This window comes from Monodon monoceros, unplaced genomic scaffold (genome assembly GCF_005190385.1).
Source record: "Monodon monoceros isolate NGI ecotype Baffin Bay Population unplaced genomic scaffold, NGI_Narwhal_1 Super_Scaffold_10, whole genome shotgun sequence".
In the NCBI taxonomy this organism is placed as follows: domain Eukaryota; kingdom Metazoa; phylum Chordata; class Mammalia; order Artiodactyla; family Monodontidae; genus Monodon; species Monodon monoceros.
Genome location: NW_021703766.1, coordinates 39311461 through 39337975, shown reverse-complemented (window position 1 = coordinate 39337975; position 26515 = coordinate 39311461). Strand labels below are relative to the sequence as shown.

The 26515-nt window shown below is 46.6% G+C and overlaps 1 protein-coding gene across 1 annotated transcript in view; it reads left to right on the top strand.

Moving 5' to 3' along the window:
- The first annotated feature begins 586 nt into the window (after positions 1-586).
- Positions 587-26515, top strand: part of TSHZ3 (teashirt zinc finger homeobox 3) — a 69044-nt gene continuing 43115 nt past the window's right edge. Inside the window, exon 1 of the mRNA XM_029235256.1 lies at positions 587-639. Within this exon, the coding sequence (XP_029091089.1) occupies positions 600-639 (40 nt within the window). The 5' untranslated portion in view covers positions 587-599. The remainder of the gene's footprint in view (positions 640-26515) is intronic.

Here is a 26515-nt window from a genome sequence, read left to right as displayed (position 1 = left end):
ACTGGACCGCCGAGCCCCGGGCCGCGGCGGCGGCGGCTGGGCGCCCCCTTCGATGCCGTGACCCCCTGCCCGGGGGCGGGGGCCGGGGCTTCACCGGCCCAGGCCGCTCCCGCGCTCCTCCTCCCACCCCTCTGCCCGCCTTCTCCCCCTCTCCCCGCCCCCCGGCCCTGAACCCCGCGCACCTCGTCTGGGGACGGGGCGGGGGGGGGCAGGGCCGCCGCTCCTCCCCGCCCCCTCCTCCTCCGGCCTCTGGAGCGATTTGTCAAACTTCCCAGTCCGCCGGCAGCGCGGTCCTCCTCCTCCTCCTCCTCCTTCACCACCTCCTCCTCCTCTGCCTCCTCCTCCCCCCGCGCTCCTCCCTCCCCGCGCCTCCCTCTCCCGCCCTCCTTCTTCCCTCCGCACGTTCGGGGATCGCGGCGGAGCGCGGAGCGGGGGGGACGCGGAGAGCCGGGGCTCAGCAGCATCCTGCGGGCGGCCGCTCTCCGGGGGGGAGGCTGAGAGCCGGCCCGCCTCGCCCCCCCGCGGGCCCGCCGCCCCTCCCTCCCTCTCCTCAGCCCGGCAGCGGCGGCGGCGGCAGCGGCAGTCGCCGGAGGAGCATCATGCCGAGGAGGAAGCAGCAGGCGCCCCGGCGCGCAGCAGGTACGAGCCGCTTCCCCTTCCTCCTCTCCTCCGCCTCCTCTTCCTCTCCTCGCCCCGCGTCTCCAGCCGGCGGCGACCCCGCTTCTTGCCCCGCTCCTCGTCCGTCTCGCTCTGGCCGCGCAGAGTAACTCCGGGGCGCCGGGCTCGCTCGCCGCTCTCCTGTCTGGTGCGTGCGCCCGCCTCACGGACCGGCGCCCCCCGGACGCCCCGCTGCGCTCTGCAAACCCCCCCCCCCCCCCCCCCTCCCCCCCCCCCCCCCCCCCGCGGCCCGGGCCCCCCCCGCGCCCCCCGCCCCGCTCGGAACCCCCCCCCCCCCGCCCCTTCCCGCTCGCACCCACTTCGGGAACCGTGCTCGCTCGCGGCGAACTGAGCCGGGCTGGGTCCCTGCCTCCCCAGCTCTCTGCCTGGCCGCGAAGAGAATGGGAAGGAGCCCTCTTCTGTCTCTTTCTGTGGGGGCGGGCGGGGTCACCTGAGTTCTCCGGGACACCTTCCGTGTCCTCCCGCGGCCGGCCGGCGGGGGACTGCCTGGTGTCTCTGCCGAGCGAAAGAGAGCGAGCGAGTGAGCGAGCGGGTCCCTTCGGCCACCTTACTGCTAATCCGATTGATTCTTCATTTATTGGGCCCAAACCGGGCACAGCGGTGGAAAGCAGAGCGCACAGGGTCTGGGTATTGTCAGATGACTGTCAAGTCGATGTTAGATGCTGGCGTTCCCTTTTCCCCGGTTTGTTTTCGCTCACCCCCACCCTCCTTCCACTGCTTCTCCTATCCTCATCTCCTCATAGCACTTAGTTCTGGGACGTGTCAGAGTACTTTCTCCCCATCACCCCCCGCCTCTTTTTTTTTTTTCCCCAGGAGTGTCAACTCCTTTTAAGACTGAGCCGGGTTTTTTTTTTTTTTTTTTTTTTCCTGGAAAAAGCATTGAAAGCAAAACAAAACCCACACACATAACATTATTTTGCAATAATGTCAGTTGGGGGCATGTTGCTTGGAAGAAGGGTTTCTGGCCCTTTGCCACCCTTGATTTGATGACTGATTGATTGCCCATCATGCTGCTGCCTTTGATCTATTCATTCCCAATAAACATCAATAAATCACTTGAAATGGTGAGGCCAAGCTCTGTGACGTCACTAGGGCCCTGTCAGTGCAACTTCTGGGATTTGGGGCGGATTGCTGAGAGGACCACATATGGACAGGATGTATTTTGATATGAGTAACACTCAGATGTGCTGAGGTTCAGATGCTGCCTGAAGGGGAGGGTTAAGTGGAGGTTCGTTTCTTTTCTTTCCTTTTTTTTTTTCCTTCTCTTCCTTTCTTTTCTGTTCTTTGCTTTTGTGGAAGAAGGGAGGGGAGGGAGAAGGGTCAGGGCATTGCCTGGTGCCCTTTTTGGATGAAAGTATGGTACCCATGTTGCCCCGGAGTGCCTGTAGTAGCAGTGGGGGTGATGGTGATGGTCATTTCTGTCACTTCAGCTGGCACTGCTGGTAGAGCTCACACACCGGCTGCATCTGAACTTGAGTCTTCTCACACAGGATCACAGGGAGGAAATGCTGTTCTTTCTTCTCCCAAAAATGTACTGTCCTGTTAGTGTCCTAAGAAAATCGTAGAAGAAAACAGACTTGGTTTGGGGCATATATTACAAATTTTGCTTTCTGTCCTCAGGGTTACCCAAATTTAGAAAGTTTGAAAATCCCAGTAGTGGTTGTAGGGAGGGTGCTGCCTCTCAAGTCACCTCCTGGCTGGTGCTTCTTGCCTATCCCATCTTCTACTTTAAATTCCAAGCTCAAGCAATGAGCTTATCTACCCAAAATAAACTCTCAAAGTTTGGAGGACTCCTTCACAAAGTTGGGCAGTAGGAGTGTCTTGGACTGCTTCCAGTCTTTGGGATTTTTTTCTTTCCTTTTTGGATGCACATTTGAAGGTATCTGTGTGCCTCAATCAAATGAACCATATGTGACTGCATCTTTACATTTGGTTTAGAATCCTCTCCGCCTTTGCTTCATCTTTTCTCTTCCACCTTGCCAATCTGAGACTCTTATTTGATAAATTTCTGCTAAAAATAGTAGAGGAGGAGGAAATGTGCTGTTGGTTTTATTTATCTATTTTTTTAAAGCAACCTGTTCACTGACCTTTTTGCACCTTTTAAAAAGCCAGCCAGGAAATCTCAGGTCAGTTAAGAAATATTCATTATATAAAAACTTGACTGCACTACTAATAGGAGCTGGAAGAATGGTTTTGCTCTATCAAAATGACCCGTCAAAACGACTTTGTTTCATATTTGATTTAATTGTCTCTCTCCTGACAGGCACATTCATCAATAGCTTAATGGTCAATCAGAAGTTGGCAGCATGAGTGCTTTTTTTCTTTCTCATACCCGGGTTTTGGATTTACTTTATCAGAATGCCTCTGCCTAATGGACGTGTGGAGGAGGGGGGGAATGTCTGAAGGGCTACTTATTTAGGAGAGTGGAGGAATAAAAAAAACCTTCCACATCCAGGCTGGTGATAAGTATGCACAGGCCAATAAGTGTGCTGTGTGAGCTTGTTTGTTTATTTGGATGGACAAGAAACTTTCCATTTTTTTCTCCTTTTTTCAGTTCTCCTAGCTGCAAGTTATAAGGTTCATGCCTGCGTTTGTGGCATACTGGGAGTGATGACAAATTGATTGCTTTGTACTGATAGAGAGTGGGGAAAAAGAAAGATGTCTGCTGATTGGTAACTGGAAATCCATCCCCCAGCAACCTTGAGGAGACGGGAGAATTTTTCCCCCCTCCAAACTGAAAGGTCCGCTCAGCCATAAAAAAAGAAAAGTTGTTTTGCCAGCTTCATTAGTGTTCACCTAATTAGCTGTAAACCTGATGGATTCCTGACAGCTTTAATGATTGGAGATGACAAGCTCGACGCAGTGTCATCCAGCAGAATTAGGTTTGCAGCTAGTTTGATGTAATCAAGTTGATATTACACAGTCCTGGCTGCCTTTAGTTGTGCATTAACTCAATTTTCTGCTGCAGGTGACAAATGGGCTTTGGTACCTGGATAATCATGTCATAGGAATTAGGGCCCTTTTAATGGTCTGGGGGTAGAATAACAACCACAAAGGGCTGAGAGCTGGGGAGAGCGTGCGGACATAGCACACAGGTGCACACAGTTTTTACATCTAGGCCAAATGTAACACTGTTCTCCAGAAGGCCAAAGCAGGCTCCAAGAATCCCTGAAAAGACGTATTTCTGCCCTTTAGGATTTCTCTGTTTTTGATAGAAATTATGCATGGCTTAGTGTCTTTTCTTAAAGGGGAGAGAGAAATTTCTTCACCTGCTGAAGAGAAACCTGGGCAGGAGTTTCCTTTCTCCAGGCATGTAATTTTAAAGGGCTATACATTTGTGCTGGACAAAAGCTATTGCCTGTAGAAGTTCAGAGGAGCGGGGTTACAGAGGCCCCTGTCCTTTGGGCAAAACGACCATTTCCCACTCTCCTATGTGTAGCATTTGTTTTTCAACAAGTATTTTTTGATAATACCGGAAAAGAAAGTCAAGCAGTACTTAATAGCAGATCACGTTTTATTCTTTCCTGTTCATTTTCTGGAAGGAAGTGTAAAATCATTAAAAGCCATTGCCTAAACTCCACCCTCCCCTCAAAAAAAAAAAAAAACAATCCAACAAACGACAACTTGCCACTGACCTTTTGAGTCTTATTTGGTGAAAGAGAATAACCTTCCATGGAGTTCTTAGGTGGTCCCACTGCAAAGGTAAACCTTCAAGCATCTTGACTTCTGTCAAAGTGGTTTGGAGCCCTTAGGACCTGCTGGGGTAACAGATCACTGTGGGTCCCCAAGGAATAGGATAAGCTCATGGTGACACAGCCTGGGGGTTTTTACTTTGCCGGTAGACACAGGCAAACTAAAAGATGGCACACCTGGCAGTGTCCAAGTAACACCATCCCAACCTTCCTAAGTCTCGTCCACATACCAGGCAGCTCCAGAGAGGAGCTTTTCTCTCTTGGAAGTACATGGAGCATTCAGGAAGGCATTTAGGCATCAGCCTTGGGAATTTATTTGCTCTCAAACCTGCCACACGTCTCTCCTTTGGACAGACGTTCTACCCTGTAGCAAGGTGACAAAATGACCGGTTTTGGTCGCTCTGTGATTCCCCGCACCCCTTTTCCTACAAAATGAAAGGAGCAATGTAAATTCTAAAAAAAGAGAAATCAAGAAGCTGAAGGGGAAAAACAAAGAGGGCAGGAGGCAAGGCTATTCCCCTGGACATCCACACAGGGGAGAGAAGCTTCCCGAATCAGCTGCTGTGCCCCCATTATCTTGACAACTGTCAGTTAGGGCTTCAGTGCTCTCCAGGGCCACCCTTGATTGTGAGCAGTTGATGTTGTCATTTGGTTCTCAGTTTTGCCTTGAGCGTGCTCGTAAACAGGAGCCAGGTAGTCAATAACTGATGTATCAGCAGTTATTCCCCAAATTGCCTCACAAGTCTGCATTTTTCCTCTTTTTTTTTTTTTTTTTTTTTTTTAACTAAAGATTGTTTTGTAAACTGATGAGAATGAAAGGTGACTGCTCAGGGCCGGGGGAAATGCCGTGAAACCCAGGTGAGTTCCCAGAATGAAAACCCTTCGTTTCCCTGCCCTCCCCTTCTGGGTTTCTGGAGAGAGAAGGGTCACCTTCTTGAGGGCGAAGCGCCTGGCCCTTTTTGGGGGCCTTTGTCTTTCCCTGGTGTCTGGCAGAGCCAGGCCGGGGCGAGGGCTGTGGATGCAGGCGGGGAAGGAGCAGGGAGAGGATAGGGAGCCCTGGTCCTGGTGCCCCACAGCCATGTTTAATCCAGTAACAGGAGCAGGCCAGTTATGCCGAGTGTGGTTTGTGAGGCTTTCCTGCTGGCCCATTTTTATTCCTGCCTGTCACTGGACAAACTATAAAAATAGCTTTAGTCTTGTAGTAGAAAAAAAAAAATAGGGTGTATGTCTACTTTCTGTGTTTTTGTGCAGCCCAGGTACGTAGGCCTTTCAGAGAAGCTCTTTTGTAACACCCCTGTACCATCATCCTGCAGCCCGCGCAAGGAAATAGGACAGAACAACACAGTGGTATCACTCACCCCGGACCCTCTCAGGTGTTCAGTGTGTGTGTGTGCATGTGTGTGTTCTAGTTATGCTCCAAATTGTGGTTTCTCTGTCTGAAGTTAAAAATGAAAGGTGAATACAATAGATTGTATTTGGTAACAATGGTATGGACTGGTACATCGAGACAGATAATGTGCAGTTGTAATTAGACTCAATAGACAGGCAGTCATTTTTAAATTCTTTTGACACATGCATAAAATAGTCATATAATAAGATAAGATGACAATTTTATGTTAGGTTGATAAAGTGTCCCGATACTTGCATTTAAACGTCTGTAAGCCTTTAAAAAAAATCTAGACAGATTAATTCTAGTTTCCAGTATTTGCAGTTAGTCATTAAATTAATTTTCAAATTCTACTAAACAATGGCTATGAATATTTCTTTTTCTTTCTGGAGTCTTCTACCTGAATTTTAAGGAACGGATACATAGATTTGGTAGCGTTCTCAAATTTTTCAACATTTGTAAACATTTACGTTAGACATGGGTGTAAAAATTCAGGTTACTGTTTGTGATTAGAAAGACGCTATGAATTTCTGGAAGTAAAAAAAAAAACAGTAATAGAACATAATCTGCTTATGACCACTTGCCTGAACGACTGTCATACTCCACTTTTAGGAATCTTTATTAGAAAGATTACACAGTGTCCTTGACCAAATAGTGAATATTTTATAAGCCCCATTTAAAAAAAGACATTTTGAGCACATACACTTGATTTGATCAGCACTTAGATTCTCGGGTTTAATTACTTTCAATTCTGTAAATTATTTTAGTACTTCAACAAGAGTGGCCTAAGAGACGTATTGGGGGTTGGGAAAGCATGTTTCTGAAGGTCACATTGCCCGGACTTTTTGACCATCTCCTTACCTTATTTTTCTCAAATGTGCTAAGGTGTGGCTCTTGAAGAATAATTTAAATTTGTTTGGGCTTAATGATAAATTAATTCATACTGTCAGAACACATGTTATTAATTATGACTGTGTTTTCTTCATCCAGAACAGCTGTTGGGGAAACAGTGTAAGTTCAGATTGTCTTCATGGGGGAGGGCGCCAAAGCAAAGAACTCACCAACTTCTTGTCATCATCTCCCTGATTCCCTTGCTTGGGAATAAAGGATTGCAGGGGGCGGAGTGAATAGGGAGAGAGAAACTATTAATTCTAGACCAGGATGGGTACTGGCAAATGTTCCCTAATGTAACTTTTTAAAAAGCAAGCCTAACTCTCCATGCTCTAAGTCCAGGTGAGATTCTGAGGTGGTACCTGCTTCCTTCCCCAGTCTGGTCTTGGACTGGTTTCCATTCCACCAATTTCTCTTGTTTTCTTCTTCCTCTTGGGTAGACCGGAAGGTCACGTTCACAAGTTTATAGTAGCAGAAAGCAAACTACTTTGAATGCCTGTTTTTTCCCCAAACTGGATCCCATCCCTTGGAGAGCAAAGGGCTGTTTGGTAATACACATGAAATGACTCCAATTCATTTACTTTTGATTTTCCATCCCCGTCATTAAATCTAGTCCTATGTATTCAGTTTCCTCTGAGTTCTTTGAGGAATGCATGTTGCATAAAATAGGCAATTTTTAATGAACAATTTAATGTAAATGGGTTTTGAATTTAAATTAATATTAATGAAGCCTTGAGTGAATTTATTTTGCATACGTAAAGGCTTGTAAGTCTTTCACCCATGTGCTTTCTCCTTTATGTAGTAACATTGGTTGGGTGGATTAACCAGTGCCTTTTAAAGATTCATGCTTAAAAAATTAAATTGATTTTATATGTCCAATAGCGCCAACATATTATTAGGCAAAAGTGTTACTTAAGTTAAGGGGAATATACCTCATTTTTGATTAAAGCTCTCCGTCTCCATTGCCCTGCCCTTCCTGAAAGCTGCAGTTGGTTTGGCACTGCTGCCAGGGAAAATACACACCAACAATAGTTACTACAATCAAGATGTTTTCTTTCTTTGCCTTACCTCTAATGCATTATGTATCCCGGGATGATGGGAAGTTCTGTAATTAATTCTGTTAAATGTAATTGCTATAATCACTTTGATGTTACACATAATAAAGGTAATATGGTAAGCGCATAAAAAATATAAACACCTTATTGTAACACTCCTGCTAAAATTCCATCTCGTCAAGTCTGGTTTGTAGACAAGTGTTCTCAACTCTTTTCGGTCATAGGTGACAATTTATCCGAGCTGTATTCATTGATATTCCAAAGGAGAGTCAGTGATTGGAAAGGATGGGCCTTGGCTTGAAAGGGTCTTCAGGTTGGTTGCCTAAGAATCTTAGTTCGCCTTTCCTTAAAGATGTGGCTAATTAAGAAAAGGTGACCATTATTTCTGGAGAGGAGACAGGTAAACACTTCAGAAGGGCCTATGGAATGAAGTAAGAGGTATAGGAATGGAAGAGGAGCTCAGAGAAGAATGAGAGTGGAGTTTTCAGATCAGGGGAGAGGCTGTTCTGTAGGTTTTCTCATCCTCATGGTGTGGGATTATGGGAAGTGCCGTGTGTGCACGTGTGTGCACGTGTGTGTGTGTGTGTGTGTATGTGTGTGAGAGAGAGAGAGACAGAGAACATAGGAGCATGTGCTTATCGGTAACAAGAGAAAGCCACCTTTCTGTAACAGTGCAATAAGGGAAATTAGCACAGAACATATGCTTTATTATTATTATTTATTACTGTTGTTATACACCTTTCATGGGGGCATCTGAGGACCGTGCCTGACTGTTGCACATCCCGCCACAGAGTTGGCCAACGTTGCCTGTTTGACAGAAACCTGAGTGATCTTTGAGACTCCCTCTGCCACATCTCCATGCACCTACCCTGGATCCAGGCCACTGTAGGACATAAGTTTGCCAGAGACCCCAAGCACACAGTTCTTGCGGGCTGTTTCCAAACACGTTCAAATTCTTCTTTGCCATCATAGCTTGCAGGAGGTGGTGGATGTGGTGGGAGAGGAACCTTGTCGTTTAATTTTCTCCCTGTGGATAACCAGGAATCAACCTAGCAGGGAGGTTTGACCCCCGTCATCAGCCGGGCCCTGTCTCTTGTACTACAAAGGCCAAGAGGTCTCATGACCTGGTGTTGGCCTGAAGGCTTGGGTGTGAATTCTCTGCATTTATATTTTGTTTTTCGGTGTGTTGTAAGGCATGGAGTCTGTAAATCAGGCATACACAGAAAGAAAATAAGGGTAAGTGGATGTGTGAGAAGGGGATGCCTCTTCTTCTTTGGAGGAAGAAAAAGGTGTTTGCGGATGGTGCTGAGATGCAGTGACAGCAAGTGGTTCCCTCGACTGTGCCTGAGGCCCAGGGAGCTGTGTCTGGCTGTTGCTTTCACGGGCTGGCTGCAGAACAGGCTGGGAAATCAGGGTGCTGCGGAAGGCTGGGCAGGGCCTGTCTCCTGGGCACCAGGCCTAGCATCCCGGCCTGCCAGGTGAACAGGGGCCGAGGACAGGGTCTGGGGGTCCCAGCCTGGGCCTGGGCTGCATCGGGCCAGCCACCAGCCCTCCTGCGGTGACTTTCAGCTGGTTTTGATGGTGAGGATGATAAAAGGTCTGAGAACTCCATAGGCCCCTGTAATCAGGGCCAGTGCTGACATCCTTCTCAAGTTTGACAGCTTCTTCCTTTTCTCTCCTCACCGCCAAGCCTTTCTCAACTGAATTTCCCCGCCCTCCTCTCTCCTCCCTCCCTCCCCGCCACCCACCCCTTCCCTCCCTCTCCCCCTTTCTGTATGTGTCTCTCTTGTTTCATGTTCTTGATCAGTCTCAGATGCTGGGAATTATTTTTTTTCGGGCGGGAGGGGGAGTGTTGCTTTAGGTTTGTGGGTTGGGCAGGTGTGAGAGGAAGTCTGTGTGTTTTTTTTTTGTACTGTAGGCCTGTTGCTAATTAATGTTCCTCCATAAGATTCTGTCGGAGTTGAGTAATGTTTTTGATCTTTATGCCTGATAACTGCATACTTAATGAGATTTCAAAGCTGTGAGCGCAGCTCCCTACAATTATTGACAGATGCCTTTTCTTTGCCATTGGGTTCAGCTTCATAAATCCTCTTGCCGTAATGAGGTTCAGCAGTGCCACCCTGGCAGTGAGCTAATGAAAGGGGGGAGGGCGAAGCGGCTCAGGGCTGTCTGACACATTTTTTTCCTTTAAAATTTACTATGCAGATGTCAAGCTGCGGACGATTACTTCAAACATGCTAATTTTTATCTTGCTTTTGTGTCAGCCCTTTGCCATGAAAAAATAAATAAATAAAAGGACCAACCTTACTCCACTTCATTTCTTTTCCTTTTTTTTGCCCCCAAAGTCACATTCTTTAATAACCCGTGGTGTGTGACTGCTGGGGACTTTGACACGCGTGTGGCCTTTTGCAGGTGTCCAGTGGCAGAGCCGTGTTTTTTTTTTTTTTTTTTTTCCCCTCCCTTGCCATCAGAAGGGCAGGGGGAGGATAAAAGTGTGATTTCCCCAGGCCTCCCATCAGCCTGCCCTAAGTATGCACTTGAAACGTCGGAGAATTCATTTCAGAGTTCTGAAACTAGATCCCGGTGAAGAGCTGCGCCATGCCAAAGAGTCGATTTCCTTTTCAGCGGAGTCATACATCACTGACCCACCCTTCTCTCCTGACAGAATGACATATGTCATTTATCATATGGGCCCCAGCCAGACACGGGGAGGGGAGGGGAAGCCCGGTCCATGTGATGCTGCCTCGTCGTCGTCCTCCTCCCACTGTACACAGTACGGCTGGCTTGCAGAGAGAGCACTGCTGATTTGGCGAGAGGGAGGAGAGAGGAGAGAGGAGACTCAGGGGCGAAGGGAGGAGAGCCTGCTTCATATGGATGGCTGGGCGTGTGGCGGGGCGGGCACGAGATTGGCAGAGGCATGGACGAGGTTATGTTCTTTCACATTGTCTGCTGAGCCACGCAGCTCAGCCTCTGACGCTCTTCTCACTTCCCCCACCCCCCCCACATTCCTTTTCTCTGTTTTTCCTTCTTTTATTTCTCCCCCTTTAGTAGTCAAGGGAAAAAAAAAAAAAGAAGAAGAAGAACAAGCAGGGCTGACAGGTATCATTCAGCCTCCCTGGCTAGTGAGGGGTGGTATAAATGAAGCTCAGGGCTCCTGGCTTCACATGATTCAGACATGCGTTATTGAAGATGGATGTTCCTTAAAAAAAGATTGATGGTGAATCCTGGGCTTAGGGTGCCATTTATCATTTTGAATATTATTTAGACTTGCCGTGTAAACCTGTAACTTGAGAGTTGGAAGAGCCAGGGCAGGGTAGGGGCCTGTGTGTGTGTGTGTGCGCACGTGTGTGTTTCCATCGATTGGCCTTGAATTATCATTGCTGCTGACCAGACACAGGCCCTCCCATTTACAATACAGAAGACACCACCTCCCATAAAGGAGGGACGGTTTAATTTTGAATAATTTCCAAGGACACAAGGAAAAATGAAGTATCTGTGATCTACACTAAAGCTAACAGGCAACTTCTCTCTCTCTCCCTCTCCCTTCCCCAACAGAGGCAGTCACGTACGAAACATTAAAATATAAACAGAGCTGTACTTGCCGAAGCCAGGACCCTTGCCTGATTTTTTAAACTCTGTGACATGGTTAAAAAAAAAAATCTGTATCTGCAAAGCTTAGCACAATATAACTATTCAAAAAATAATAATAATACCGGTTGGCTTGGTTAGCGGTGCGAGAATGAAGAAACATAGACTTCCACGTCCCGGGAATATTTCAGTTAAAAAATGATCTAACCCTGTCCCTGCTCCCAGCAGCCTCCCCCCATTTTGTGTCTGCACTCGGTCCCCCTCCGCAGGCCCCTGCAGACCCCTGCCAGGACTGATGTGGACAGCTGTTTCCAGGCCCCACCGGGTAATCACTTCTGGTTCTTTTGCACCCTGAGCTCTGCTCTGGGATACCCCCACCTACTGGAAGGACGTAGGGACGCAGGCTGGCTCACTGACCGGGCCCCCAGCTGCTGGGAAGCATCAGTAAAGCGGCCTTTCCCCCTCCTGCTTTAGAGGCCTGCCGCTGGTTTCCCCGGTGGAAAAAGGGAAACAGAAACTGCTGGCCTCCCTGCTCCGTCTCCTCCGCTAGGAGAGCCCCGATAGTGCAAATTTAATTGTCAGGCATTCTATTAAATACGTGACTTTATTTGGGTCTGCTAATTAAATTTAGGGCTTCTTGTATGACTTTTCGTGTGGACATTAATTTAAAAAAATGATGGGACAGAAAGTTAGACCGGGGTCATTTTTTATCTAAAGAAATGAGAATCGAGAATTTGTGGAAGGGCTGAACGTTCGTATCTTGCTGCTTTCTTGGACAAACTTTTCCCTGACGTGTAAAAAGCCTGTATCTCCCGTGAACGGGAAACAAATGGGAACGTGGCGTATTCACTCACCAACTCCATGCAACTTTGTGTGTGTGTGTGTGTGTGTGTGTGTGTGTGTGTGTGTGTGTGTCTATTTTGAAATAACTTTATTAGCAGCCTGACACTGTGCACAGGCTGACTTAGGATTCACTTTTGGTATTGTCCAGCTGCTGCCAAAAATCGGGTAGAATCAGATTTATATCCTTTGTTGGTGCCTGGAATCACATCTGACAACAGAAAGATGATATTGTTTCTTGCCGAGACTTCAAGGAAGAAAGCAAAACTTTGATCCTCTGCCCTTGCACTTGGGCAGTGTTGGAGGTAATTGGAGTACAAGTGCCAATTTGCAGGAACAGTTGTAAACACCTTGGATACAAATGCATCATCCCATTTTTACTGATTAGGAAAACTTTGCTATTAATAGGTGCAAAGTCCATTTCAGGTGTAATTGGTAAGGAACTGAGTGCACTCATGGGAGGAAGCCTTGTTTTGTTTTTTGTTCGCTTCTCTTCTTATCCCCTCTTCTCAGTTTTATGGCTGGAGACATGATTTATTGCAGCCATCCATCTTGGGGGCTCATCCATCACACCCGGGTTGCTAGGAGATTGTGGCAGCAGCTGTTTGCTCTGAATCAGACAGAAAAGTTGTCAATCATCAAAGGCAGGTGAATAGCATTAGAAACACGCTATTGTCAGACGGAATAATTAATCAAAGAGAGAAAAGATAATTAAAAAGATATGACCCTTGCAAGTACTTGCTCTGGGTTGCCTGGAAAAAAAAAAAAAAAAGGAAAGAAAGAAAGAAAGAAAAACTGCCTGGTCTTTTCTAGACACTTAAGCAGCTGAGGGCTGATAAAATATGCACTCTACAGTGCATAGTTTTTAATTAATTGAAAAACGTTCAACATTCAAAGACGATGCTGGAGAAAAGTCCGATTATGGGCAGAAGTAATATTTATTGTTTGCATGAAGGGCTTGACACAGAGTTCTAACTTTCTGTTACAAATCTCTGGCTTCCCTGGCTGGAGGAGGCATGGCTGGGGTCTTCAGGTAGCCTCCCAGAATCCTTCCTCTAAGCTCCCCTAGCCGTCACGCTGGGCCATTCAGGAGAGCTTCAGACCCGAGGAACAGGAGTGGAGCCTGCAAACCTGGACCACACGCCAGTCCACAGTCCCAGGGAGTCTAGACAAGTGAATTCCTTAGATCACAAGAATTTTTTTTTTTTTTTTAGTGAAGATGGGAGACTTGCAAAGCATGCCATGAAGTCCACCTTCAGGGTCCATGGAGAGAGCACTGTATCATTTCACCTGCCTGGGAACATGCTCTAAATGGAACATGCTCTAGGTCCCGAACGGAAACTTGTAATCCATCTTGGTGTGGCCCCAGGAAGGGCACCAGTGACTCACATCCTGAGTGATCACCTGACGTCACATTCTGAAAAGATCCCCACTTACAATCCAGAAATAATTTTGGGTGCCCATTTCAGTCACAAAAATATTCATAGATTAGGAAGTTCATCCTTGCCTTTTCTGAAGCTAAACTATTCTGGAGAAATTGGAAAATGTATTAAAGACTCAATAGAAAGTGGCATATCTGGAGTTGCTTTTCAGTTAAATATGCTGCATGCCCTGAAACAGATCTACTCTTTTATTTTTGGATACTATGCTTGATTTTCACACCATTCTCCTCCCAAAGAATAGCAGGACTTCTAAAATTAGCAGGAGGAAAAAAGGCTTTGAATATTAGAATTCCTGAGAAGGAAGAAAGTCACACTTTTTTTTTAGTTGGACACCGTTTTCAGGGTGTAGCAGATCAAGAACCCCATCCCTCAGCTCCCCATGCACAGCAGCCCTGGGGATGGGTTGCCAAGCATCACATGGGAGTCCCCAGGGGCTATCCCTCATGGTGTGATATCCACCTTCTCCCTTGGTACACTGGGAGCCCGCTAGGGGTGACAAAACCACCACTCTGGCCTTTTGGTGAGAGAGAGAGAAAGAAATATTCAGATTAGAAAAAAGCACCCGCCTGGCTTGCTGGAGCCCCTCAGAGGCATGTCACCTGTTCAGGTGGCTGGAGGAGCGTTCTTGTTCAGAACTTGACCTCCAGGAGATGGATGACTTTGACTTCAAGTTTCTGCTTGAGTCCTTGAGCTGCTATCCCCTGGTGGCCTTCTGAGCCTTTGAGTAAAGCTGGGAGTTTCCTGACCACATAGCGGTTGTCCCTTGAAGTTCAACATTTTCTTGGGTAATGCCTGCCCTTGACCTACAAGGGCCGTGCCGTTGGAGAGCCAGCGATGCCAGAAGATGCCTGGCTGGGGCTGGAGAGCTTCAGTTAGGTAGCTTATGGAGTTCGGAGAGTCAAGAGGCCCTCCTGTCACCCATGAGCTCTGGCTGTTTGGAGGTGGGCAGTGGGGGTAGTTCCTTTTGGCGCTTGAAGAGAAATTCTTGTAGTTGCCATCTCCCCATTCCAAATAACTGCTGAGAAAACACGTTGCCTAATGTCAACCAGAGCAGTTCCAAAATGTGGTGGCTCATCAGGGAAGGGCAAAGGAAGAGAGTTCTGTGCGAGTCACTTATGGTAGCTTTGTGAATTCACAGATAAAAAGTATCAACCTTTAGTGCTGGTGAAATCAGATTGAAATTTGCTTCCCCATAAAAAAGGGAAACGAAACCCAGGGGAAAAAGGGAAAGCCTTCAAGTGTGGAGAAGTTGGTGCAGGTCGATTTTCTGGAGCTGTGGCTGGGATCTAATGTCCTCTCCAGTAACCCCTGGCATCAGTTTAAATGATGCACAAAATAAATGAGAGACAGAGAGAGGGGCCCCAAGGGAAGGGTGGGTTGCTTACCCTTTAGAGGTTTTGGTTTTATGAGTGTCCATTTTGACCAGAATTTCAGCATCTCCCCTTGACAAGGGAGGGGGAACAGACACGGGTCTCTTGTGTCGCAAGGGTGTGCCAGGATAGAGTACCCTGTTCAAAGTCATTGTGACAGTGAGAAAACCCAGGACTGCACTAACCCCCATGCCAACCTGATATCTGAGTGTTCTTCTAAACGATAGGCATTTTCCTCTCAGTTCCACGAGACAAGGTTACCTGTAAGTCATTTTGGGTTTTCCCAGCTCAGCTGCCTTAGACCCAAAGCAGGCTTGGTCCCCACCCCGCTGAAGCCTTAGGATGCCACCCACAGAAAGAAAGCACAGCTTACCCAGTGGGACTCCCTGTAGGTACAGACATCTTGAAACACTTAAAAGACCTCGGAACAGCCTGAGGAAGTTGCACTCGTTGCTGCTCATCTGCTCAAGGAAGAGCTTTTAAAAGGGGGCGAGGATCCTATGGGGAGAGAAGATGGGGTTCCCAGGGGTTTTCCTGGGACGAAATGCTCCCCTTTCTTGGCATTCCATTTCCTGCCTTTGTTTTTGCTCTGGGCCTGGAGTGAAATGGCTCTTTCATGTATACTAGTTAGCGAAGACCACGGCGGGGTAATCTATGAGGCAGTGGTGGTGGTATTTTCTCTTGCTTTTCTGTATAAAATAGTAAGGCAGCAGGGACACTCGGCTGTGTGCCTGAGGTTCCTACCGAGATGGTTAGGTGAATAAGTAATAGAACAAACACATAGTTAGCTGGGCAAAGGAAAATAAATAAAATAACAGCATGCACTTGGTTCTGAGAGCCCTGCCACATGAGCTTGTTCAGATTGGGTCCAGGAGCTTCAGACTTTCTGCTGAAGTGTGGGTGGGGAGAGAGAAGAGTATTATTTGGAAACACATGTACTCATTCCTTGTGAAAGAAGTGAAGTATTTAACATTTCTCCAAGGAAAACATCTTTCATTACTTGACGTGTTCTGTGGTAATGATTTTTCAGTTCAACAAACACGTACTTATTAGCTTTCGTGCGGGAACCTGGCTTAGGTGGATGGCGGGGCCATTTTTAACGGGAACTTACTGGCCAAGGTTAAAGGGAACCTGGCTGGTCACAGGTGGTCCCGATGCCGGGACACACAGTCTGCTCCAGGCTCCTTGGAGCCCATCTCTCTGGCCTGGCCTGTGAGCTCAAGTTAGGAGGAATCAGCAAAGTTGTTTATTGTTTGTTTTTTTTGCAAACAGAACGTTCGATGGCATGCATTTGGTGATTTCAAGTGGATTGGCCTGGAGAGATGGCACACTCTGCATGCCGGGAGTTTGGCTGAGGATTTGCTGGTTAAATAGACTATTTTGGTTAAAGATGATATAGAGGGAGGGGGAGCCGTGAGGTGTGTTGGTGCAGGACCGGGGGCCTGCTTCCCCCTCCAGACTCCACCCCTTGCACCTCTCCTGGCTTGAGCAGCTGTGGACGCCCCTGTCCATGGTCGCATCCTCCTGATGCCAGCTGGCGCTGGGGGCAGCTGAGCTCTCTTAGCTGTCTCTGGGTGGGAGTGGAAGCCTTATCTGTAAGCCCAGTTCTCGGGGACCCTTGAGCGTGACCTTCACCCCTGCCTGTCTTCTCTCCTGTTAGATAAGTGTGTTATCCAATCCAATTGCAATCCTGGCACATGATGGCGTTTTCTCTGCTTTACCTGCCATTTGCATTTTGGTGTCCATGAAATTAGAAATAGTGAGCTGTGGTGCTTTTTCACAATCCCAGTCACCATCACCCTCGGAACTGGAGCCCCCGCCAACCTGAGAATGAGTATTGATGGATGATGGCTTCATGCAAACTTCTTTATTGATCTCAGTTCCCAAATCCAGCTGATAACCTCAGTGTGTCAGCCCCAAATCACATCTCATTATGGGTCATCTGTCCTCACCAGCCCCCAAAAGCGTGATCTCAGTTCACACCCCACTAGGACATTTTCCTCGATACGTGAAAACCCTCTCCTGCTCTCAGATCCCACTAGCTCGGTGGCTTCCTTCTGCCCTGTCAGTGCGGGGAATGCAGCAGTTAACATTGTTTATACATTCCAGGAGTATTAAGCAGATAGGTTACTGGAACTGTGGTAGAGCTTGTGGGAGCAGCATTCTGGGCTGTGCCCCTGTCATCAATTACCGAGCATATCATGAAATTCCAGATGTAATAATAAAGTTTATGATGATTATATTGTCAGGAGGCACGGAACACAGCACCTCAATTGACAACCAAAGGAATGGGGGTTGAGCCAGTGGTTAGACTGTGGTGTCAGCACACGACAAAGGGTCTTTCAGGAAGCATAATTGGGCCCTCCAGCAGCAACTGTGTGCATTTTCGTGAATGGAAACATGCATTTTGGAGACCCAGCTACGGTGGGAAAAGTGAGGGGGTGAGAAGGGGATGCCCTTGGTTGTATGGAGCTCGCCTGCTTCATCTCTGCCTCGTGGTCGCCCCGACGCAGAAGAAACTGCACTAGGGAGGTGGCGTCTTTGCAGATGGGGAAGCAGGCATGGCAGGGACTCAGCCACTCTGCCCAGAAACAGCCTCCCCTCCCGTGGAGGTACAGCATGCCCTGGTGTGGAAATAGAAAAATGAATGTGCTATTAAAATCAATAGACTGTCACGCCTTGACCGGATAGCACAGACACTCCAGTAGGTGGCAATTGGTGGACACACAGTACTAGGGTGCTTGACCACAGTGAGACAGCCATTGCAGTGCTGGCCTGGTTTCCTGCAACTGTCTGCAGTTTCCTCTCCCGGTGTATCCATGACATTTCCAGAAAATGCATCTTTACCAGAGGGTTTCGCTTCCCTGCGTTACGGCAGAGCACGGCGAGCAGAGTAGAGCGCAGTTAGGAAGTTTCATGGCACGTCTGTAGCCAGGTCCACTGGGAATTAGGATCGCTGTGATTGTTTGGGTGCTTGTATAAATGCAGATGAATTTTTAAAAACAATTCATGGCAGACACGAAATATCCGTGACAAAGACCAAAGCGATAAATAAGCTATTGCACACTGTGAGAGAAAATTAATGTACCCTTTTAATTCGTCAATGCGCCAAAAAATTATTCTGGACATGTTCTAACAGACATGTTTCCTGAAGTTCCAGTCCAGGTGAGCTCATGAAGGCTGGGCATCTCTCTGCAAATTTCCTGCAGGAGCCCTGCTTCTCAGATGCTTTGGTTTAGCTGAAGAGTCTCTCTAGGGCAGGGACGTGTTACTGTTTCTCCCCTGGAGCCTGCAAAGGGAGGGGGAGCGGCTTTTTTTGCTGGGTTCTCACCTCTGCTGTTGGGTAGTGCAGTTCCAAGGTAGAGGGAGATTTCAGGGGCCCCACATCCACCTGCAATGAGCCGGGCAGGTGCCACCTTTCCCACTGTCCTCCAACCGCTGGTGGTTGGGGACGTGCCCATCCCTTGGTGTGGGGGCAATGAGGGGGCATGTGGATGCTGGGTGTCCCATGCCCTGGGGCACTGGCCACCTTCCCTAGACAGAGCTGCATCCCTGCCAGCAGGAGCTACTGGGAAGACGTATTTCTGAGCATCTCCATCTGTGTCCATGATCACCCTCCTGCCTGGGCTGCTTCATGACCAAGAGGAGATAGGAGTTCAAGCCTTTTTTTTAAATTCTAATTTTAAATGGAACTTGGCTACTTGTTAAAAAACTCATTGATGTTTTGAATCCAAAGGGATGTGGACCACACAGCATGTCGGCAACCTACATTTGTTTTTTTCTCCCCACCCCTGTCACTCGTTAGGGTGGGAGGTGGTGGAGAGGAGAAAATGGAAGGGGAGAAGTTAGGTTTGGATGCCACTGGGGGGAAGGGGCTGTCCTGTGCCAGGGCAGAGGTCAGGCCAGGGTGCTGAGGCACGCGGGCCTCTCCCTGCTGCCCCCGTGGCGGTCATGGGGGGCAGGCTAGGCCTCCACCTGCAGCTCCTGGTTCAGGATGCCAGCCAGCTCTACTAGAGCCACCCGTGTCCCTTCGAGGTTTCCTGAAGACCTGCAGGAGAGGCAGGAGAGGGTTTGAAGTCTACTCAGGGTAGCTGCTGAGAGATTTCTGTGAGAGTTTTCTTTTTTGCCCCCGAATTTACGACTGTCTTGAAAGGCAGAACTGTTACAGAGAGAAACCAACCTTTCGGTAATCACAAAGCAGCTTTTATGAATTAAAAAAAAAAAAAAGAAAGAAAAAGATCTTGACCCTCTTTGAAAGGAAATAAAGGAGGAACCCAGTGTAAGGAAAACATAAAAAGCTGATATTACAGTTTTTGTGATTACTCACATCCTAGGCTGGGGCTTGAGGAAGCCAGTTATAATGGAATTTCATTTTTTTTCTCTTCCTAGTTGTGTCTCTGCTCTCTCTCTCTCTCTCTCTCTCTCTCTCCTTTTTTTTTTTTTTTTCCATTAGAATGAGGGGTTCGTACTTGGTGTGAAAAAAATCATTTTTGGCACGTGGTCCTTGGCACGGTCCTTAGCTGACCGGAGGCTGATGGGACTGAAGCAAGGATCGTGTGCTCCTGTGATGAATTCCCTATCAGGGGGCTGTGGGGCCATACGGTGGGGTGGTACTGCAGCCCATCCCACCCCAAATGCTCACACCCCCCAGGCACTGTCTCCGGGGTCTCCCCCAGACTTCAGCCTTGACACCAGCCTTTAACTGAGGTAAACAGACAACCCCAAGACCACAGATAATTCACTTTCAGATATTCAGAGGTGAAAAATCTAAAGCCATCTAGTGGTTAGTTATTATTAGTCGCCAATTTATTATCATGGTTTTTAAAGATGATTTTATTGTTATTAGTATACAAGTTGTCGGGAGCAGTTAACCAATTTCACTGGTGCGAAATGGGGGCTGAGACAGTGACCAAAGGCAGATATGCCTTAACTGTGGCTAAATTAAGTAAACATTGTGCAGGCAAACTTCCGTGTACCTGTTGTGAGGGCTGACCTTCTACCACTCATTTCTTCCTGTGCTCTGGAAGATTGTAATTGTGGTCACATGATATAAATGTAAACTTTAGCTCTGCTTACACAGAACACACAAGACAGCTTGACACCTTCATTTCAGCAGTAAGAAATTACCATTGTCTCTTATTTCTTGCTCCGAGCTTAGGTGACCAAGCCAAGAAGTAATTACACAATTAGGGTTGACAGAGCAGTTCCTGTAACATTTCTTCCCCCCTAAGTTTGGATCACTTATTTCAATTCCATGTTTTCCATACCTTTGTCATTAATAACAAGATATCCATTTTCAGTGCAGCAAATTCTCCCACAAAGATTGGGAGTCTGGTATAATTGAATGATGAAACAGGAACATTTACTTCTGTCATTGTGGCTCTTTGAAGTTTACAGGTGGACATCAGGGGAGCTGCTGTGACCTCTGTTGTTGGGAAGCTGACCAGCAGGTCACACAGTGAGCAGTGACAGGAAACTACTTGCATTTAGGTAACAACTAAAACAGAGATTTTTGAAAGGATATGCAAATATGTGACACTGCTTATCTGAGAGGCTACCTCTTCAAAGCTGTCTCCTCTTGCTATGGTTCCAGATAATTCTTTATTTTTAAATTACAATATCTGCAGTCTGGCTCTGGTATTGTAATTCATTCTTCCTGATTTAGAGTAGAATCTCCTATTTCAAGACTTATATACCAGGTAGGCCTGACCCTTACTTAAAGAGAAAAAAAAAATTCTCCCTTTTTATTTGTTGTGGGATATGAAAGACATTTTCTGCTAAAGAAATATGGACCTGTTGTTTGTGATTTAACTGGCCATTTCTCAAAGAAGATATTCTCAGAATTTCTGTTTTAGTACCACCCGATTATGCAAACCAGCCTGAAGCATTGTCGGCTATACTGGGAGGTGTTTCTGCAGGCTGGGATCTACCTGCCCCTGAGAACCTGCCCTTCGCCCTAACCCTAACCTTAACCCTAACCCTAGCAGGGGCGCTGATGTGGCTGGCAGCCCCGACTCTGTTTCGTAGCTGACGATATTTCCACACATCCAGGCCTTTCCAGCACATACACTCTGAGGAACAACTCAAGGATGCCAGGTGGTCTTTCTCTGAGGTGTGAACTGCGTGAGTTACCTGCTTGTTGAGTTGAGCACGTCACTTTTCAGCAAGATGTGTTTGGTACGAGGTGAATCTTGTAGTAATGAATTCTAGCTGGGGTCCTGGGTAAAAGTTCTGTTTCTTCTGATGGAGTTTGTAGCAACGTTTTTCTTAATTATTCTTGATGTTTTGCCCATTATACCATTAGCTTCTTCAGAGGACAGAGATAAATAGCTGGTATCCACAAGAACAAAGTGTGAACTGAATGCATTTAATTATTGATATCTCAGTAACTAAAGGTTCTAAAATGATGTTGTCAAACGCCTTAGTGATCTGACAGCAGATGTATTGGTTTGCAGATGCAGCTAGAGACACTGTCCAAATAAACCCTGGAAAAGAAGAACATTAAATAAATAAGAGAATATAGCAGTCCATTTTCTCATTTCTTTTTTTCCCCCAATGTAATTAGTTTCATTTTGTGTATTGAATTTTGAAGTTTAGGTAACTTGTAGGAGTTTTTTTAGGTATGTGATAAGATATAGATTGCCTGGATACACTACTGTCTTTAAGTAAAAGGTGCAGCTCAATTACCTGTATATTGTGTGTGCTTATATATGTATATAGGTGCGTGTGTATGTTTGTATATGTCTAGTACATATGTGTATAAGCTGGTTGGAATCAGTGTTTCATAGTCTTATTCTTTCCAAAGCGATTTTTTAAAAAACTAGCTTCATGCATGTTTTCAAACAGAATAAGCAGAATGCTAACAATTTATGTTTCTTTCCCTCTCATTAGCTACTAAATCCTTTTCATGTGTAAGAAAGTAAGGATTTCAGGTGTTTAGCCTGACATGTTGATATAACTCATCATTTTCAGTGGTCTCAATTTTTGATATTACTATTTCTCAAATGAGGAGAGTTTAAAACATACTATATGAAAACCCATTGCTGTTGGGCAAACATGCATCCATAACCCAGGGGCTGAAAGTCTGGAACCTCAAGTTTCAGATCTTAGGAAAGAAGGGAATTATATGAACCCATCAGCCGTTGCTGTGGAATATTTTTTTTTCTTTGAACGTTTGACCTACAACACTATTCACCGTGAGCATAATTACATATTTTTTCTTCTGGCTTCTTACTCATTGGCCATTTCTTTTAAGAAACAGAAAACCGATGCCTTTCAGCAGTCTAATTGAGTGCTGTAAGGACTCCCATTCTGGACTGGTCACTCTCCTTCAGACACCTTTTCCAGTATTCTTAACACGGGGCTACACTTCTTTCTGGAGTTTTATGTTTCCCTGGCCCATGCACACTGGTGCTTATCGCACAGGGTTTCCATCGGAACTCAAGGCTGCGTGATGTGCTGGGAGGATATTTATTTGAAGTTGCATAGATGTTTACAGTAAGAGAGCCTGAGACACGGGCATCGGAGCACACAGCTAGCTAACCTTCCGCAGAGAGGCTGCCCGTCCTTAATGTGTTCCATGTGCTCCGTTCTCTTTAACAGCAACAAACACGCTGCCTTTTACAGCTGCTTACTTGGACGTTAAATAATGAGTCTCCTTGCCCCACACCTCGAGATTTCAGTTCCCTGAGAAAGTGACCTAGAGTGATACATCACGAGAAGCAAGCACGATCCTCCCTCTGAAGGCTCACAGCATCCGGCATGCACGCACATGTGCGTGTGCATACACACATGCACACTCATGCACCAGGCTTCTGTGTGTGCAGGGCTACCCTAAAGAAGCTGTAGAGCCCCGAAAAACTTGACAGTAGCTTCCCCTCGTGAAACTAAATGCATTTTAATTTTTTTTTAATTAAAAAAGGGACAATGCACATAATACAAAATCCAAGAGAACCAAAGGGCACACAATTAAAAGAGAATTCCCTTCCCTGGGGGCGAGCACTGTTACCAGTTTGTGGTATGTTCTTCCAGATATTTAAAATCATAAATACACATATACACTGCCTATTGTAGCTTTCCATTTGCAGTGAAAAATACATCTTAGACATCTGTAATTTGCTTTCTTATGCACCCAGATATAAAGATATGTGGATGGATGGTTGGATAGACACATATATGATAAAGCAAGTCAAGTAAAATGTGAAAGGTAGAATCTAGGCCATAGGTGGGTTTACAGGTAAAATTCTTTAAATTTTCCTGTATGTATTACAATTTTCAGAATAAAATGGTGGCAAAATTTATATCTCAGTGACATCTTATATCATGTTATGTTCCTTATATTCGTACATATGATGTTATTTATGTAGAGCTACCCCATGCTTTTCAGCGGGGGGCCTGTTACTCCAATGAACATGTTTCCCTCTGGAAGGACTTCCCTCTGTTTCTAGTCTGGTCTTCTGCAAACAGTGCCACAGTGAACATAGTTATACATCTTCATACAGTAATATCCTTCCACTTACATCTTTGTGGGATACAGCAGAAATGTTAGCTTGAAAGGGTTTTGTTCAGCTAACAAAATGGTATATATCCAAATTGTTCTTCCAAAAGATTGCACGCATTTTCCTTCCCACAGCAACGTGGGAGTGAGCTCCTGACGTGGACTGGCTGTCAGAGCTTAGGTAGTACAGAACCACAGTCAGCAACCCCCCGCCTCTTGCTTAGCAGGGCCCCAGCCTGTCTCCGTGGGTCTAAAATAGGATATGGATGTGAAAGTGTATAAACCCCCGTGGTCATCTCGGCCTTTTTCTGCCTTTTTACTTTACATCTCTGGATGACAGAAAATAGGTGTTAAGTTCCTAGGATCAGAGGCCTTTAGATTCAGCTGGACTGACAGCCTCATTTGACGGATGGGAAAACCGAGGCCCAGAATTGGAAAGAGACCAGCCCAAGTTCACATGGTCATTTCCTGGCTGAATCCCACAAAGACGGTGAATGATTTAAAACTTGGCTCTGTGTTTGGACTGCAGAGGCCTGCTCCACGGGCATCCCCGTTACCTGAGGATGCTCACAGTGGCCAGGACAGAGAGGTGCTGTGACCGTGGATTGTCTATGTTTAGCTCCTGCAGAGTACGGCGGAGGTGGCCGGCTCCAGCACGCAGCTTCTTAGATAATGACCAGAGAACGCTGAAAATGTCCTTTTGGGTTTTGGCTGAATAATATTTAAGGATTTTGAAACAGTGACTTAATTGTGTTTTTCTGTAATTGATGGCATTGTAGTAAAACGTATTGAGACAACGCATCAGCATTTTTCTAACTGTTCCTTGGAGAAAACTGTGCTCATATGAAAATAGTTTCTTCACTTTCCACTCAAGGAATTGAAAAAAAAAAAAATACTGTGCTTCCATGGAATCACTGTGCCCAGAGATTCTCTCATTTTAAAGTGTCTTCCCCTCTGGACTTGGCCTAGATAATGCAAGGATCCCTCCTCACCCCTCAGGTTGGGTTGGCTCTTGTTTTGGATGCAATGGCAGTGCAGGGAGAGGGCCTGATGTGTGGGGAACTTGGTGCAGAATGCTGTCTGCGCAGATTTCAGGGAAGTGCCCTGTCCCCGTGGGTCAGCACGTGGCAGGCAGAGAAGCCCTGATCCTCCACCCTGGCGCCTCTGCTGCCGTCCCTTCTTTCTGGGCACCAGGCCTCTGCTTCGGGTTTGGAAGGTGGTGGAAGGAAAGTGCTCTCATTTGCTGCACGGGAATAGCTTCAGTTTCCAGAAGTTGTGTCTGAACTTAAAGCCCCTGTAATTTTACGTTGGCATCAGAGAAATCAGGGCGCTTAAATAAATTATATTAGTTTTCCTCGTCTTGGCACCATTGTCTGTAATGGGGGGAGGGGTACAGTTGAAGTCAACTCTAAGAATTAATTTTGGTCCAGATCTTGCTACTGGAGATTTCACTCTGAAGAGTCAAATTGTAAACATTAAAAATAAAAATTCAAACAGTTGCTTTCTAATTATAGAAAACTCACAGGTCTACTAAATTAAAAAATAACAGCAATGCTTTAAAAGCACCATTGGCTGCCTTCCTAGTGGCCTGGATCCTGCGTGCGGCTTGCAGTAGGCCAGCCTGTGCGTGTGCGTGCGCGTGTGCGTGTGAGCAGGGACTTCAGGGGCTGGCCCGTGCGAGTCGATGCCCAGCCAGAGCCAGCCTCAAATTGTGTGCTTCAGAGATGTTTTCCTCCTCCTGCGTTTGGTGGTGCTATCCCTCCTGGCTTCTGATCCCTGAGCCCTCGTTTGTCCCCATGCTCCCCATGGCGGATACTGCGGTGCATGGAGAGGGCGCCCAGGAAGACACTGCAGCATCTTTGGGTGCCCTCCAGAGGGGAGGGGGTGTTGTAGGTTCAAGGTCAGAACAACAGCTGCTGCCTCCACCATTTGGGAAAAACACCTTTCCAAGGTGGCTGACAGTGTGGGAAGGTTATTGTGGACTGAGTCTTCCATCTTTGGGTTAAGAACTGCAGTGGGGCTGCCCCATGTGTCCGATGGGCAGAAGCCAGGCTCTTCCTGTAGTCGTGATCTGGACGTTTCTTAGTGCCTATCGTGGGTCTGCTAATGTGAAGTTCATGAGCCAACCGTGCATCGCCGAGAGCAGAGATAAATCTAATGCTCCCGCTTTGTAGGGTTCTTCAACACTGAATCCTTGCAGAGGTGAAAAAAAAAAGCCGACAACAAAAATCCAGAAAAAAAAGTACAAAAGAAAAATATGCATTTGACAGGATTATGCTTTGTCTTTTTACTTAAATGGCAGAGCTCATGTGTCTTGAGGTCTGAAATAAATTCAATTTTTTATAATTAAACCTATTTACAGGAGCTCATCATTGACTCAGTATTTTTTTTTTTTTTTTTCCAAACACTCCGAATCATTGAACAGTGAAGGTTGCCACATGCCTACAACGGAGGCTCATGGTTGTGCTGTACTCCGTGGAACGGAGGGATGAGTGGTATCAGTGTGGTGGTGGGCTGAGGTGGGCAACAGACTCCTCGTTGGAGAGGAGGACCTGGTCTTTGGCTCTGGGACTGGACGGTCACCTTTGGGGTTGTCTCAGCACCCACTAGTAGAAGACTTGTCCAAAACAATTTCCTTGTGAGAGAGAAGCTCTCAGCTTCCATGTTGCATGAAAAAAGCAGGTCCTCAAAGTTGAAGTCACCTTTTTCTTATCTTTTCTTGTATATGTCTTTCTTTATTTTCCAAATTTTCAACAATAGACATATGTCACTAACTCTTAGACCTGATGTTGATGCTGTCTTGTGTTAGAGACCCTTGTGGCCAGGCAGAAGGTAACTAAACCATTCATTTCATTCATTCCTTACTCATTTATTCATTTATTCATTCATTCATTTATTCATTCGTTTAAAAATTAAGCACTTCTCACATCTTTTTATCCTAGCCTCAACTCTCTCCCTCTCTTTCTTTCACCCTCTTTCTTTCTTCCCTTCTCCCTTCCTCGCTCGCTCTCTCTCTCTCTCTCTCTCTACACACACACACACACACACACACACACACACACACACACACACACA